The 16878-nt window shown below is 46.6% G+C and overlaps 1 protein-coding gene across 1 annotated transcript; it reads left to right on the top strand.

Annotated features, from left to right (window-relative positions):
* Window positions 1-11749: 11749 nt before the first annotated feature.
* Dazap2 (DAZ associated protein 2) lies at window positions 11750-16741 on the top strand. The gene is made up of 4 exons (XM_051189923.1): window positions 11750-11915; window positions 13193-13311; window positions 13952-14197; window positions 15337-16741. Exons 1-4 carry the CDS (start codon window positions 11903-11905, stop codon window positions 15463-15465), a joined length of 507 nt encoding a protein of 168 aa, XP_051045880.1. The 5' UTR covers window positions 11750-11902; the 3' UTR covers window positions 15466-16741.
* Window positions 16742-16878: the final 137 nt, after the last annotated feature.

Consider the following 16878-nt stretch of genomic DNA (forward strand, 5'->3'; position numbering starts at 1 on the left):
GTGACCACTGTGACTTTTCCGATAGTCAACTGCCCTTCTCGACCGCGAACCTCAAGTTCATGTCTATCCTCCAGCCTGGGAAAGGAATGGGAACGCAGACGACGCTCAGGCTCAACGGGCGCAGGGCCTCGGGAGCAGCGGTGCCTTCGTGGCACATCCCAGAGGGGTCCAGCATCCTGAACGCTCCACACCTTCGTGGAGGGGCGGGGTCCTACCCACAGTCAAGTTCGAGAAAGTGTGAAAAGAAAGACAAAGTTTGGTGTAATGGAGAAAAACAAACCTCTGTTTCAGTGATCGTGGTGGTGGGGAGGGTTTAAAGGAAGGGAGGGCTTAGAGGCTGATTAGGAGGGCAGGGGAAGGAATGGAGAAGTAGGAGAAGGGAGAGCTAAGGAAAGAGAAAGAATGAGAGAGGAGGGGAGATTTATGAATCCAGAGAAGGCGGATTCCCAACAGTTAAGCGGCTTGTTGTCAACCTCGTTTCCCCTCATCCCACCCACACCCATGTTTCTGTGGTCTAGGATGACCTGGAGGTAGATGATGCAGAAGCAGCATTATGAGGAAAGGGGTGGAGAGTAGAGCCCTAGCCAGACAGTCCCTTAGAACCCCAGGGGAAGGAAGCATACCCCCAGGGGAGGAGAGAGACGCAGAGGGGAGGTACCCGGTGGTTTGACCAGCAGTTACAACCTAGGCTGCCTAGATCTTGCTGGCAACCTGAGGCTCTGCTCACAGAAGTTTGCTGCACAGCTGGGCCTGTCAATGTTTTCCTGCGGGCCCGTGAGGAGGCACTGCCACTAGCAGATAAATGGGCAAGAACCAGAAAGCTTGGGGTTTTATCCGGGCGTTTCCATTGGCAGTCCAGGCAAGTAATGAAGTTTGGTTTTATAAAAGGTAGATCCTGGCATCATCCCACCTGAAAGATCAGCTACCGGAGAAACCGAAAATGGAGTGAACCCGTCAATTAGGAACCAGCCTGGAAAACAAGTCATACTCACGTGCACACACAATTCATATACAACATGCACACACTCAAGAACACCACACACCCACACACCCACACCCACACACACACACACACACACACCTCAGAAAAAGAAAGTCTAGGGAAGTAGCTCAGTTGGTACAATGCATACCTAGAATGAACAAAGCTCTGGGGTCAGTCTTCAGCTACACATCAAGCTGTGGGTGGTAGTATGTGCCTATAATCCCAGCACTTGGGAATCTGAGGCCAGGGGTTACATATGAGTTCCCAGTCTGAGCCAGTGAGAAGATTCTACTATAAAGAAAGGGGGGGGGGTAGGCAGCTGGAGAGATGGCTTAGTGTTGGCTAAGAGTACCTGCCTGCTATTTATTCTTCGTGAGTTCAATTCCCAGCACCCACAGAGGGTGGCTCACAAACACCCGGAACTCCAGCCTCAGGGGACCTGACACCATTTCCTAGTGGGTACAAGCACATGCTTGGCAGTACAAATATGTAAATAAAAACCTTTCAGAAGCATAACTATGGTCCCAGCACTAACTTTCTAGTTAGTGGGGGTATTTCTAGAGGTGGGGGTATTGAAGATCATGGTGGTAGTAGCAGGATCCTGCTTCATAGGTGGTAGTAACCTCACATGGTGGCAGGGGTTAGGAAACGTTCTGAGGTGTACCAGTGGTCTACTCATCTCCTAACAGTCTTGTCTCCTCTCCAAATACCACCACAAGTGGGTTTGGATTTCAACATCTGAATGGGGCCAGAGAAGTAACCATCTTTGTTCATATAGCAAGCTAGAACATAGGTTTGAGAGGTCGGTGGAGGAGCCCATATGAGGCAGGCTGGGTCTCACATACACATCTTGGATTCTTTTTAATTAACTAAACCATTTTTATTTATTGTTTGGTTTGATTTTTGAGACAGGGTTTCTCTGTGGCTTTGGAGCCTGCCCTAGCCTCTGCTCACTTTGTAGACCAGGCTAGCCTCAAATTCACAGAGATCCACCTGCTTCTGCCTCCTGAGTGCTGGAATTAAAGAAATGTGCCATCACCCCTTTTTTCTTGCAAACTGTTCTGAAGATTTTTTTTCCTTCAAGAATCCTTAAGTAAATCCGAATGTTATAAAAGGATGTTTTTGCTTTAATTACAACCCTGTCCCAATAACTTTATAATATAATTTGTAGTTTTTAGGTACTTTATTCTGTTTTTGTTTACTATATTTACTTGGGGGGGGGCAGAGAGAGCCATGTGTCAGGATGCTCCTTTGGATGGCAGAGATAAACTTAAAGGAATTGGTTCTCTCCTTCAGCCACCTTCCATGATTTGAGAATTGACCCAGTTTCAAGTCATGTTAAATAAATCATAGAACAGCCAAGTTCTGCCAGGCTCCATGAATGTATTCCAAACACATCCCTTGTACAACTTTGTCCTGCTCACCAGCAGGTTAAGGACACCCACTACTGCCACTAAAGATATGCTAGCCAAAGGATGACACAGCAGTGGCCCAGCTGGGTCACTGGGGAAAGAATGAACAGCAAACCATTGCCAAGGCAGTCTGGGCCAGTTTTCACAAAACAAGGGAGAAGAGTGAGTCTCACAGGGCAAACTGAAGTCCTGTGAGGAGACTGGCCCATGGAGGAATCCGTGCTGTTGACAATATGAGGCTACCTTAAGGTGAGGAGGCAAAATTTTAGAAAACATGCACACAGCATGGAGTCTAGCCTGAGCAAGCTCCATTTTAGACTCTCTGAAATACAGTATTTTCTGTTTAATTGTTTAGTTTTAGCAGTGATGTAAAGTTGTGTTGCTGTCACAAGCTCTGACAGATCTCCCTGCAGTTCAAAGGGTGAATATGCTGTGTGTGTGTGTGTGTGTTTTTTTTTTTAAGTTTTTGTACAGTAGCAAGGTGAAGAACATTTTGGCTCATAAATTATTTACCAGACCTCACAGGCATAATGGGCTGTGTGAATATTCATCAGGCAATCATCCATTATTCATAAGAACTTCCCTTCAAATGTTGGAAGAAAATGAGGTTGCTGGTTGAAATGTGGGCTTTTGTCCTTCCTCTCTCTAAGTCTCTACATTTCCACTAAAAAAAAATAATAATGTTAGAAGAAAAATATTATCCCTGACATGAAGAAGATATGAAGATGGAGGAAGAAGCTGAACAGAAAGTAAATTGGCAGAATCCAGCAGCATACATTGCTGACTCGTTCCTACAGGCATGGTGCTAGGGGAATAGCCACAGTGCTCCTTTCGGGGAGGGCAAGGAAGGTAACATGGTCTTACTGCATAGCTCAGGTTATCCTGAAACATTCTTTATAGACCAGGCTGACCTCAAATTTGTGACATCATCTTGCTTCAACTTCATGATATGGGAATCACAGGTATTCACCATTCATGCAACAAAAGAAACTGTTTCAACAAGACTTTGTAGAGGTGTTGCTAACAATTGACACTATTTACATTCTGCTGCTGAAAATGTATCTGTTAGTGAGCAAGACCAGCCTGGTCTACATAAGCTATCCAGGGCTACAGAGTGAGAGGCTCTGTTTTAAAGAAAGAAAGAAAGGAAGGAAGGAAGGAAGGAAGGAAAGAGGAAAAGGAATGATGGGAAATGTCATTCTGTAAACATATTTCTCTTATTGGTTAATGAATAAAGCACTGTTGGCCAATAGGAAAGCAAGATAGGCGGGACTAGGCGACTAGTAGGAGAGAAGTAGTAGTAGGGAGGTTCCAAGACGGAAGACAGAGAGAGCAGAACGCCAGCCCCTCTCTCCAGTAAGATGAGACCACGTGGAAATACTTAGATTAATAGAAATGGGTCAATATTTAAGAGAGAGCTAGCCGATAAGAAACAAGTAACTGGCCAACAGCTTTATATCTAATACAGAGTCTCAGTGTGTTATTTGGGACTGGTTCGGCTGTAGGACCAGGCTGTCAGAAAAACCTGCTCCTAACATAATGGCGTCCAACATGGGGTGTGGTGTGTGGTGGCCGTTAATCCCAGTAGCAGGTGGTTCTCTGTGAATTCAAGGCCAACCTGGTCTACAAAGCAAGTTCCAGGCCAGCCAAGGCTACACAGTAGGACTTTGTCTCAAAACAAACAAACAAAACATACTTATTACAAGAAAAATGAGCTAGACATGGTGGTGCATGCCTTTAATCCCAGCACTTGGAAGGCAGAGGCAGGCAGAGCTCTGTGAATCTGAGGCCAGCCTTGTCTACTGAGTGAGTTCTTGGACAGCTAGTGCTGTTACACAGAGAAACCCTGTCTTGAAAAACAAAAGAAAGAAAAAGAAAAACAAGGGATTGAATCCATGTCTTAGCTATTAAGATCATTCATTGCTCTTGTAGAGGACCTGAGTTGGTTCCCAGTATACATGTGGGATGCTCACAATCACCTGTAACTTCAACTGCAGGGGGATCCAACACTCCTAGCCAACATGGATACCTACACTTATGTGCACCCACACAAGTATTCCTAATTTTAAATAAAAAAGACGTTAACAAACAGAACAAGGTTCATCAATATTACTATTCCTTTTGTCTAATCCTCACAGGATATTCCTGAGGAAGATGTAATATTCAGTATGAAAAGACTGAGATGAAGAGAAAATGGAGTTAATTAAAAGCAGGAGGACCAGTCACAGACTGGGACCATTTCCTTCCTTACCTTGTATGCGTGGAATCCTGTCTTCCCAAGTTCTCAGAATAGAAAAGCAAAACAAAACAAAACACAAAACATAAAGCTGCTATTCCTACAGTAGAAGCATTTCATGATACTGTGTTTTCCACAAATTGGATTTTACTTGTTTGTTTGTTTACTTATTGGTTTTTGAGACAGGGTTTCTTTGTGTACCCTGGCTGTAGCTTTGGAGGCTGTCTTGGAACTTGCTTTATAGACCAGGCTGGACTCAAATTCAAAGAAATCTGCCTGCCTCTGCCTCCTTAGTGCTGGGATTAAAGGTGTGCCAGCAGATTTTAATTATTTCATGGGTTTTCTTTTGTTCACCCTCCAGGCTGTTCCTCTAGATTTATTTTACTGGGCTAGAGATAGCTCAGTGGTTAAGAGCAGTTGTTTCTCTTCTTGAGGACCCAGGTCCAATTCCTAGCACCAACACGGCAGCTCATAACACCTGTAACTCCAGTCCCAGGAGATTCAGTGTCTTCTTCTGGCCTCCACTGACATGTATGTACTTGCACAACATATGTGCCTGGCATCAAGGTTGGTTGTGAGTCACTGGGTGGTTGCTGGGAATTGAACCCAGGTTCTCCAGAACTGCCAGCACTCTTACTACTGAGTCATCATTCTAGCCAGGAGCCTGGCTTCTTAATCTCTTCCTGCCTCAGATGTCCAGCTGTTGGGATAACAGCTGTGTTATCTTGTATGTCTTTCTTGTATGTGTTTGTGTCTTTCTCATTCAAGTGATCTGTCTTGACTGCTAGCCTCCATTGTCACAGGACAATTAAGATACTGTAACTGTGATAGGCTCACAGGTCTGGGTTCTAATCTGGCTATGGTCACTTGCTAGTATGGAAAGCTAAACAGAAAAGTTTTTTTTTTTCTTCCCAACAGGGTTTCCCTGTGCAGCTTTGGAGTTTGGAGCTTGTCCTGGAACTAGCTCTTGTAGACCAGGCTGGTCTTGAACTCAGAGATCCAACGGCATCTGCCTCCCAAGTGTTGGAACTAAAATGCACTACCACTGCCTGTCTTAGAAAAGGGTTTTGTTTTGTTGGGATTAACCTTGTGAATGAGAAACAAGTCCTCTGGCTGGGCAAAAGTGGCCAATGCCTATAATCCCAGCACTTGGGAGGCAAAAGCAGGTCACTCTATGACTTTAGGCCAGCCTGGTCTACAGAGGGAGTTCCAGGACAGCCAAGACTGCACAGAGAAACCCTGTCTCAAAACAAACAAACTAGTCCTCTAAATATTTGATATTCTTCAGCCTGGAAATCAGAATCTTCTAGTCATAGTGTTCCTGTCTGTAAAATGTAAAATTTAACCTTGGGGGTTTTGTAAACCCCCAAGGAATGGGAATGGGGAAGTGTATATGAAATCCAGGGCTGAGCAGCATTTCCTTGTTTATTTATTTGGCTGTTTATTTGTTTGCTTTAGGGGTTTTGGTTTGTTTTTGGAGAAAGGATCTTACTGTGTAGCTCAGTCTGGCCTTCATATCTTGCCTCAGTCCCTCCCTGGGGTGCTGGGAACATAGCACTCCCTCCATCTTGAAGGTCTCCTCTCTAATATATTGGGAGAACTGAAGTGGGAGGTAAGATTTTCCTCACTTCTGCCCTGAATGTCCTCTGTTGACTCTTGTCTCTTTCTAGGCTACTCACTGGGTAGCTGCTCTCAGCCTGGAGCTCCTGCTGGGGTTCCACAGATTATGTGGATTCTTCCCCTAGCTGTCCTGGAACTCCTTCTGTAGACCAGACTGGCCTCGAACACAGATTTGTCTTTAAGATTTCTTTTGTCATGGCTTTAATTCCAGCACTCAGAAACAGAAGCAGGTGGATCTTTACAAATTTGTGCCTGGCCCAGTCCATATACTGAATTCAGGCCAGATACATAGTAAGATCTTATTGCAAACGAAACAAATTACAACAAACATTTTTATTGTATTTATGTGCATATGCAGGTATCTGTGTGGGTGTTTATGTATGTAGTTGTCTGAGGAAGCCAGAAGAGGGCATCACATCCCCTAGAGTTGGAGTCATAGGCAGCTGCCAGATGTGAGTGCTGGGAACAGAACTCAGATCCTTTGGGAAAACAAGTGCTCTTACCTACTAGGTCATCCCTTCAGGCTCTGTTCTTTTTTTCTCTGTGTGACAACCCTGGCTATCATGGAACTCACTCTGTAAACCAAACTGCCCTTGAACTCACAGAGATCTGCCTGCCTCTGATGAAGTCAAAAGTGTGCTCCAACATGCCAAGCCAGGTCCCGTCCTTAAAAACCTTTATTTTTAACTTTTATTTATTCATGAGGGTTTTGTGACACGGGGGTTTGTGTGACTAGTGACTGTGTGTGTAAAATTGTCTAGGGGAGGCATATTCCAAAAGTCTCAACCCTTGTTAGTCTCCTGGGCAGAAGCAGAGCCAGAAGCAAGTTCTATCCTTTTGGGTGCTGTAGGTAACTCTGGAACAACCCCTTACACACACACACACACCACACCACACACACATACACAGTACATACACACACACACAACACACAGAAGACACACACATCCCACCCATCAAAGAATAAAGTCAAATCTCAACCCCCAAAGCAGCAAATCTCAATATACATCTAGACCACTCAATTTAACTTGCATTTTAAATAAATCTTCAATAATTCTAATGCAAGAGAACTGAGAATTCAGACAGAAAATCCTGACTAAAACCAACAGAGCAGAGGCCTATTCCAGGCAGGACCCACTAGGCTGCCCAGTGGCAGTGAGGTTGGCACTTTAAATTTGTAATATATAGCAGGGCCTAAGCCTTTCCTAAAATGTCTTGCTGAGACTAGGAGAGAAGGCTCCATTTCCCGCCATATTTTGTAATACCTGTTCCCTTAGTTACACAATGGCTAGCCAGAGCTTTTGAAAGGAATCCTTCAAAGAGCCTGAGGGATGCTTCCCAGAGCGCTGGCCTTTGCTCTACAGTCTGAGAAATAGGGGACTTTTATCCTCCATCATACAAGGATGAACACAACACGCTGTTAAGTGTTCAGTAAAGGTACACTTAAAAGAAAGACCTCAGATCAGAGTAATTGAGAGTAGAAAGACCAGCAGGAGAGTCACTGTGCAGTCTGCTTGCTATTGCTGGAAGAAATCACCCCAGACTGGATTTTCCTTTGTTGTTTTTGTTTGTCGTGTTAATTTTGTACACCAGGCTGGCCTCAAACTCAGAGATCCACCTGCGTCTGCCTCTGAATGCTGCAATTAAAGGCTTGTACCACCACTGCCCAACTGGATAATTTAAAACGTAGTTTGTTTGGCTCATGATTCTGGTTGTGAGGTTACAAACAACATGGTGACTTTCTTCTGGTTAAGGGTCCACTGGCTACATTTAGAAGGGGACAAGCATGTGGCCTCAATTTATAACAACTGACTCTTGCCCTGCTATGCACTAATAGTCCCCTGGCTTTGGATGACACTGGGGACCAAACTTCCAGCACATTGACCTTTTAAGGACAAGCCACCATTTTCAGCCCCCTAATGCTAAAGCTTACTCATCTCTAGAGCAGCATTTACTGAATTATGCTGTGATTTCCCTTCCAGGATCTGTCTACTCTAATGTACATGAAGAGTTTATTAGGGGCTAGAGATGGCTCAGAGGTTAAGAGCATTGGCTGTTCTTTCAGAGGTCCTGAGTTTAATTCCCAGCAACCACATGATGGCTCACAACCATCTGTAATGATATCTGGTACCTTCTTCTGGCATGCAGGCAGAACACTGTATGCATAGTAAATATATCTTAAAAATTAAAAAAAGATTTCATTATTAATCATCTTTGGCTTCTTCCCCTTCTTCATCTCAATATTATTATTGCCCCACCCCATGAGATCACACTATGTAGCCCTATTTGTCCTGGAGCTTTTTTTGTGGACCAGGCTAGCTTCAAACTCACAGATATCCTTCTGCCTCATTCATTCTGGTTTTAAAAAAATACCCAGAAAGTGCCACACCTGGAACAGCCTAGACAGAGGGTCTCCTGTCCTGGAGTGCCTGGAAACATGTCAGAAAACACAAGAAGATAGATGACAGATATAGATGACAGGAGGAGGGAGGGAGTACATGCTGATTTTCTCTTTTCATCCAGTCTGCCTTTGAGTGTAGTGATTAAAGATGTGCCCACTATACCCAGTCACTGATATTTTTAAATTGCATGAGGATTTACACACACACGTATAATGTGCTTCTATAAAATCCACTCCCTAATTCCTTTCCCTCTAATTCCTCCTTATCCACCCCAACAATTCCCTTTCAATTTCATGTGTTCTTTTTTCATTATTTTATTTTTGATTTTTTGAGACAGGGTTTCTCTGTGGCTTTGGAGCCTGTCCTGGAACTAGCTCTTGTAGACCAGGCTGGTCTCAAACTCACAGAGATCCACCTGCCTCTGCCTCTTGAATGCTGGGCCTAAAAGCATGCACCACCACCGCCTGGCTCATTATTATTATTTTTTGAAGATTTCTTTTTATTATGTTTGTGTTGTTGTCTGCATGTATGTATATGCACCACGTGCACACCTGGTGCACTCGGAGGCCAGAAGAGGGTATCAGGCTTTTAGGACAGCCAGAAGCATTGTCCTCACACTGGCTCTGACCCGGGCCCTGCCTGGCCTGGCTCCTGTTTCCTCTTTAGCTTCATGTCTTATACCATTGCCGAGCTGTATTTACTTCTGCCTCATTTTCATGCCTCCCCTCTGAGGACCCTCTCCTATCTTTAGGTCACAGCATAAGTTACATCCTCCCTTTCCCAGGGTCCCTCTTCACTTATTTAGTGGCTATGGACATCTCAGGCATGTCCCCACCCTGAAAAAAAACCAAAAGCCCTTCCATGATCAAGCAGATGAGAACAGGATATCATCTATGTGATTCCCTAGCAGAGCAGACTGTCCACATGCTGGCTCTAATCCTTGTACTGTGATTACCTTGGCTTTACCAGGCCATAAGTTTCATAAGTGTGAGGGATTCTGCTTATGTCTTTACTGTTGTTTCTCTAGTGCCTCCTATGGGGTCTGACACAGTAGGCATTCAATAAATATTTGCTATGTTAGTGTGCAAATGTTTGATACATGTACACACACCTTGGTTTAAGAGTAAGAACATGGAAGCCAGGCAGTGGTAGCACACACCTTTGATCCCAGCATTTGGGAGGCAAAGGCAGGCAGATCTCTGGGTTCAAGGCCAGTCTGGTCTACAGGATGAGTCTCAAAAAAAAAAAAAAAAAAAAATCCAAAACAAAACAGTAGAAAGAACATGGATGCTCCCTTGTGTCCAAAAAAGTAGTCAGATGCCCATTAGCGCCACCTGGTGGAGCAAGCGGTAAGTTGCAACCCCTGTTCCTGGTGGCAGCTCACTTGGAGGGACTCCCTCATCTCCAGGGCCCACCTTTAGGATGTTAAACAAAATACCAGATACCTAGCAGAGAGGTCGATCAAGCAGAGGGCAGCTCTCCCTAGGAGAGCCCGGATATCAAATTAACCCTTTCTTCGTAAGTCCCTGGCCCTGGGAAGGACTTCCCTATAGCACATCTGAATTTGTATTTATTTGTTGTTTTATGATGTGTATGGATGTTTTGCTTTCAGATATACAAGGAAATATAAATATCACTGGCTTTATGATACTAATTTAATCTAAATCAAATTAATAATATACTTAAAGGGAATTTTTAAAAATACCTAAAATAATTCCAAAACTGCCAGCCTTTATTGTATCCCAGTAGGGTGAGGCACTGTGGGTTGATAGGAAAACAAAAGGGAAAGTAATACTGACCCTGAATCTGGGAGTCAGGACACAATACCTGACTCTGTAACCTCTCTCTCTCTCTCTGTTTTTGTTGTTGTATTTTGAGACAAGGTTTCTCTGTATTGCTTTGAAGCTTGTCCTGGAACTCACGCTGTAGACCAGGCTGGCCTCGAACTCAGATCCGCCTGCTTTTGCCTCCCGAGTGTTGGGACTAAAGGCATGCACCACCAATGCGCAGCTGTAACCTGTCTCTTTAGGTCAATTATACGTGTGTCTGTCAATATATGACACACATGTGCAGGTCCCCACAGAGTCCAGAAGGTGTGGGATCCGAACATACGGACCTGTGGAAGAGCAGTAAGTGCTCTTAACTCCTGAGACCTCTCTCCAGCTCCCCTGGATCAATACTATTTGATAATCAGGGATGCTAATATAAGCAAAGCTTGCCCAGTACTGCTGTGCAAACTAGATAAAACTGCTTTTACAGGATGCCAAATTGTAATAGTCACTGGAGACAAAAACAGGGGATTACCGAGTAGAAGTGAGTGTGGGTCTTATCAGTGTTTAATTAATCGGGATTCCTTTGGGGCACTGGGGTGGAGCTTGGGGGTGAGTGGGGGAGTGGAGACAAGCCTTGGCTGTCCTGGAACTCACTCTGTAGATCAGGCTGGCCTCGAACTCAGATTCACCTGCCTCTGCCTCCTGGGCGCTGGGATTAAAGGTGACAAACTACCGGCAGAGATTTACCAGGACTCTAGCATTCACAGGGCCCCTCTCTCCAAGGTCTTATTCCTTAGCAGCCGTCCACCTCCTTAAACTACCACGGAGAACCTAAGCTTCTACAGAGAGCGCGGGCCCGGTCCCTTTATCGCTGACTCCATAATTGCTCAGCATTCTGGAATGAGGAAATGGAAAACTTAATGACCGTCCGAAAAGACGTCATCTTTAGTCTTCAGGACAGTTAAGTGAGGGAAAAGTACGCGGAAAGTCGGTAGGGAAGGATTACAGGTCACCCCAGAAGGTGCACAGGCAGGGGTGCAGGTGCGGGCTGCGCGCGCAACCCTTCCTTCGCCGACAGCTCGCAGGCGCTCGGCCGTCCACTGGAGCCAGTGTCGGGCTTGGAAGGGCGGGGACGCGAGACAGGCTGAGGTTCGGGCATCGTCCTCCAGGCACTTCGCAATGTAGGAGGACCCTGTGTCCCGCGCGGAAAGGGCAGGACCGTCACCAGTTCGTCTTTCCTCGGGGCGGAGCAGAGCGCGGGAGGGCGGGGCCCGCGAAGGAGGGCGGGGCCACGCGCGCCCTCTCAGCCGCGACTGACGGCCCTGCGAGTGGGCGGGGCTTCCGGCGGCAGCGCGCTCGGGCGCCGGCTGACGCAGAGTGGACGGGCGTCACGTGACACGGAAGTGACTCCGAACAGGAAGAGGACGGGAAAAAAATAACCGTCCGCGACGCCGACTGGAAGCGGACCCGCAGCCACCATGAACAGCAAAGGCAAGGCCGGGGAGCGGCGGGGACCGTCAAGGAGGCGGGCTGGTTCAGGAGCGAGAGGGCTGGAGTGGGGGGAGGCGACGACGCGCTCGGGGCGGGCTGTGCCGCGCCTCTCTTCTCCTCAGAGGCCTGGGAGCGAGGCCGCCCCCGACGTGGCTGCCCGCTCCCCCCCAGCTGCTCCGTCCTCCCGGCCTCGGCCCCACAGAAGTGTGGCGCAGTTTGGAGGCGAGGGCTCCGGGTGTGTGTGTGTGTGTGTGTGTGTGTATCTATGTGTGTGTGTGTGTGTGTGTGTGTGTGTATGTGCGTGTGTGAGGTGTGTGGGGGCCTTTTCCGTGATGAGCACCCGCTGGAGCGAATGGGGAGCTAGCGCAGGGATCGGGGTAGGCCAATGGAGGGCCGGCAGGGGCGGGGCCGCGCTTCGGAACAACAGGCCTTAGCGGGGCTTAACTAGTGAGGTGCCGGCTGTGCTGCACGGCCCGGGGCCTGGCCGGCCAGGTCCCTGTGCTCGCTCCCCGTCTTGGCCTTGGCGCCTTTCCTCGGCGGGGCCAGGGTTTCTCTGTCCCCGTGCCAGTGTCGGTCAGGACACGCTCGCGTTTACACCTCACCCGCCGCCCTCTCCACGGTTAACTCCCATTCACTCACTCTTTGGAAAGTCGACCTTGAGTAGGAAATCTCTGTAAAGTAAAAAACACTCAGAAGCTATGGGTCCCACAGAGTCTGGATCTGTAACAACAGCACAGCCTGTAGAGGGACAGCTCGGAGTAGAGGTCCCTCAAGACACCAGCAGCTGCCCAGATCCTCGGGAACGGGTCCACAGACCTGCCCTTCACTGGGAAGGGAAGATGGCCAAGTAAGGCTTGATTCCACCATCAGTATGCCAGTGGGAACTGCGCTTCTCCGCCCAGTCAGAACCGTGAGGATGCGGACAGCCCTGATTTTCTGGGCTCCCAGAAATTTGGCTCCGAGTGGCAGTCTGTCTGTAGTCTCCCGCCTGCTCCCACCAGATTGCCTGCCCCAATTGGTGGCTTTGTTTACAATAGAGATGTGTTTTTGTTTAAGTCTGTGTCTGTCAGCGTGTGGGCCTGTGGATGTGAGAGTGCAGGTGCTCACAGAGGCAGGAGCTAGAGTTGGAAGAAGGTTATGAGTGTTAAATGTAGGTGTTGGGAACAGAACCTGTGTCCTCAGGAAGAGCAGCACTTTGTCTTAACCACTGAGCCACCTCTCCTGTCTGCCACTCCCCAGTCTGATAGACAACATCCCCCCCCCCTTATGTATTCCAGGTCAATATCCAACCCAGCCTACCTACCCTGTGCAGCCTCCTGGGAATCCTGTATATCCTCAGACTGTACATCTTCCTCAGGCTCCGCCCTACACTGATGCTCCACCTGCATACTCAGAGGTATTACAGCAGTCCACCAGACTTTTAACTAGTTGAGAACGCTCTTGAACACCCTTGTTCAGTCTTGATCTCTGACTTCACAAACAGAAGAGTGCTCTGGATAATCTAAAACATAAGTTGGTAGTTACCATTGGAATTAGGTGTGTTATCTGATTATGGTATTTGACACATGCTGAGTTTGGTTCCCTTGAGCCCAACAGTAGCCATGGCAGCACATGTCCCAGGAGACCACTGTGCGTCCGCCAATGACTGTAATCTACACGACACGAATGAAGAACTAAGAATGGACTCATGAGCCAGCAGGTGGTACAGGCTGGTATCTCTAGCACCTGGGAGGCTGAGGCAGGAGGATCCTGCCTTCAGAGCTGTCTTGGGCTATATAACCGAACACTGTCTTCAAAACCAAACAAAAGGCTGGGGATGTATAGTTGATTTGTTGGAGTGCTTGCTTAGCATGCACTAAGCCCTGGATTTGATCCCAGCACTATGTAAACTGGGTGAGGATGAGGGGGATCAGGAGTTTAAGGTCATCCTCCACTACAGAGTTAAAGGTACAGGAGATGGTTCAACAAGACACAATAGAGATTTCAAATAGGAATGTCACATAATAACGTGTTGCCATCTCTTCTGCTTCTTTTAGCTCTATCGTCCAAGCTTTGTTCATCCAGGGGCTGCCACGGTCCCCACCATGTCAGCTGCATTCCCTGGCGCTTCTCTGTATCTGCCTATGGCCCAGTCTGTGGCTGTTGGGCCTTTAGGCTCCACAATCCCCATGGCTTACTATCCAGTTGGTCCCATCTATCCACCTGGCTCAGCAGTGCTGGTGGAAGGAGGGTATGATGCAGGTGCCAGATTTGGAGCTGGCGCTGCTGCCGGCAACATTCCTGTGAGTATGGCCTAACTAGAAGCTCAGCCCTTGTATACTTGAAGTTTTTGAAATATTCATTCTGTCACCATCTCTGGATAGTAGTGATCAGGGTTGACACAACAGTGCTACCTCATGGGCAGAAAGTGGATGAGGGCAGAAATGTGGCCAGTGAGGGCATAAGACACATCCTTTGTTTTTTTTTAATTAATTATTCATTTGTTTTGCACACCTTTAATATTTGCACTCAGGAGGCAGGTGGATCTCTGAGTTCAGGGTCATCCTGGTCTACAGAATGAGTTCTAGGACAGCGCTACACAGAGAAACCCTGTCTTGAAAATAAAACAAAAAACAAAACACTGCTAGGTCCTTTTTCATTGATGTGTGCATAGTGAATGCTCCCTATTGAGTCCATACACACTTAATATCTGCCATGAGGGTGAAATGGACTAGGTAACCAGTTGATTAAAAGAGAATGTATAGTCCCTAGTAAGTAGATATTAGTTGCCAGGTGCCCCTGCTCAAAGCTCCAGTATATGGGGTTCTAGCAAAGGCCATTTTGTCAAAGCCACATTTTAAAGTGGGGTGGTGTGTGTTGTCACTGGCTCTTAAGTATTACAGTGTTGTGTTACAAATCTGAAGTTGCTGGTAGAGCATATATCTAGACGTATAGAGTGCTCTCCCTCTTCTCATGAACAAAAGCATAGCCCACTAGAGATCCCACGGGCTGTCTTTGGCTGCTTTGCAAACGTGGGGTGGAGCGGTTCTCCCGAGAAGGATGGGTCTGTTTGGTGTTGGCAGGCTGCATCTTAGGGTCAGAACACTGGTGAGTGACAGGTTCCTTTCTTGACTGTCTGGAATCACAGGCAGTGACTTGCTCTAGAACTCAAGCTATCACAGAGTTAACTTCTTAAAATGCTGGTTACTCAGTGTGGTGGCCTGTAATCCTACAGTGGGGGCTAAGGCAGGGGTCAGCTTGGGCTACACAGCAAGAAGCAGGCAAGCCAGGGTTACACAGTGAGACCCTAGTTCATCCCACCCTACCCCCTGCAAAAGAAAAAAAAAGTTACCAGTTGGCACATCACCACCTTCCAGAGGCATCTGCTTCCCATGTGTTCCTTCCCTGTGCCCACTGTACCTTGTCCTTTCTTTCCTTCTAGCCTCCACCTCCTGGATGCCCTCCCAACGCTGCTCAGCTTGCAGTCATGCAGGGAGCCAACGTCCTTGTAACTCAGCGCAAGGGAAACTTCTTCATGGGTGGCTCAGATGGTGGCTACACCATTTGGTGAAGAACCGTGGCCACTCCTGTGCCGGGAAAGACATCACATACCTTCAGCACTTCTCACAATGTAACTGCTTTAGTCATATTAACCTGAAGTTGCAGTTTAGACACATGTTTTTGGGGTGTCTTTCTGGTGTCCAAACTTTGAGGCACTTTTCAAATTGAATAAGGAACCTTGTAAGGGTAGCAGTCCCTCCCTAAAGCATTTTGAGACAGGGAGGTATCCATTCTTTAAATGAATGTGAGTGAAGCAGCCCTGAGGCTCTTCCTTAATTCTTCTGGAGTGATACTGTACCATACTGGTCTTCGCTTTTAGTAATAAAACATCAAATTAGGTTTGGAGGGAACTTTGATCTTCCTAAGAATTAAAGTTGCCAAATTATTCTGATTGGTCTTTAATCTCTTTTAAGTCTTTGATTTATAGTAGTTGTTAAATGAAATGCATTAGCTGTCTGCCTTTTCCTTCCCGTCATCTGCCCCACCGGCCTGCCCTGTCGTCTTCCATACCCTCCCTTCAGTCTCCATTGAATCAGTGGTGCAGGACAGAAAGCCAGTCACTCAGCCCCCTTCTCATCTTGCACCTGTCCCACTTGCCATTTTTTAACTTGTCTTTCCTAAGGATCCTCTAAAGCCCACCTGTGCTCCGAGCACAGACCCCATTTATTTGGGTTTCGTATATATCCAGGAGAAGGTGAAGGACCTTTTGGACCCACCTCATAGACTGTCTCTGCATCACCATGAACCCAGACTTGCTGTGGTGCCAGAACATGAACTTAAACAACAGTTCTCAGTGAAAACTGTCTCAGAAAGTTTCTTTAAAATGACAGGCAGAGAAGATGCATATTAAAAGCTTGGCTTTAAAGCCAAATTAAGGGGCGTTTCAGATCAAAACCTGGTTTTCATTTTCTGAGTGTCAGGTGCAGCCTCTTGGGTGCCAGGAGTTTCCTGTGATGGATTAGTTAGTAGGGTCATGTGAATGCCTCACTATGAAATGACTTGAGTCCAGTGAGATCTCATTAGGATTAATATTTCAGGGATCCTTAATATTTTGATTTGTTTTCCAAGATTGGATTTTATTTTATTTTATCTGATATTTCAGTTCATCTAAATCTTGTGTTCTGTACATGTGATGTTTGACTGTACCATCGACTGTTATGGAAGTTAAGCGTTGTATGTCTCTCTACACTGTGGTGCACTTAACTTGTGGATTTTTTATACTAAAAATGTAGAATAAAGACTATTTTGAAGATTTGAATAAAGTGATGAAGTTGCATTACACCACACTCTAGGCATTCTTTACTTAGCATGTGTTCACATGTCTTATATGTCAGGTCTTTTATATCCCACCCAGAAATGAGCTAGGTGTTTCTGTTGCTATTTCTTTACTGTGAAACAAATGTAGATATGCAAGGCTAGGTTT

This window comes from Phodopus roborovskii, unplaced genomic scaffold (genome assembly GCF_943737965.1).
Source record: "Phodopus roborovskii unplaced genomic scaffold, PHOROB, whole genome shotgun sequence".
NCBI classification, from domain to species: Eukaryota; Metazoa; Chordata; class Mammalia; order Rodentia; family Cricetidae; genus Phodopus; species Phodopus roborovskii.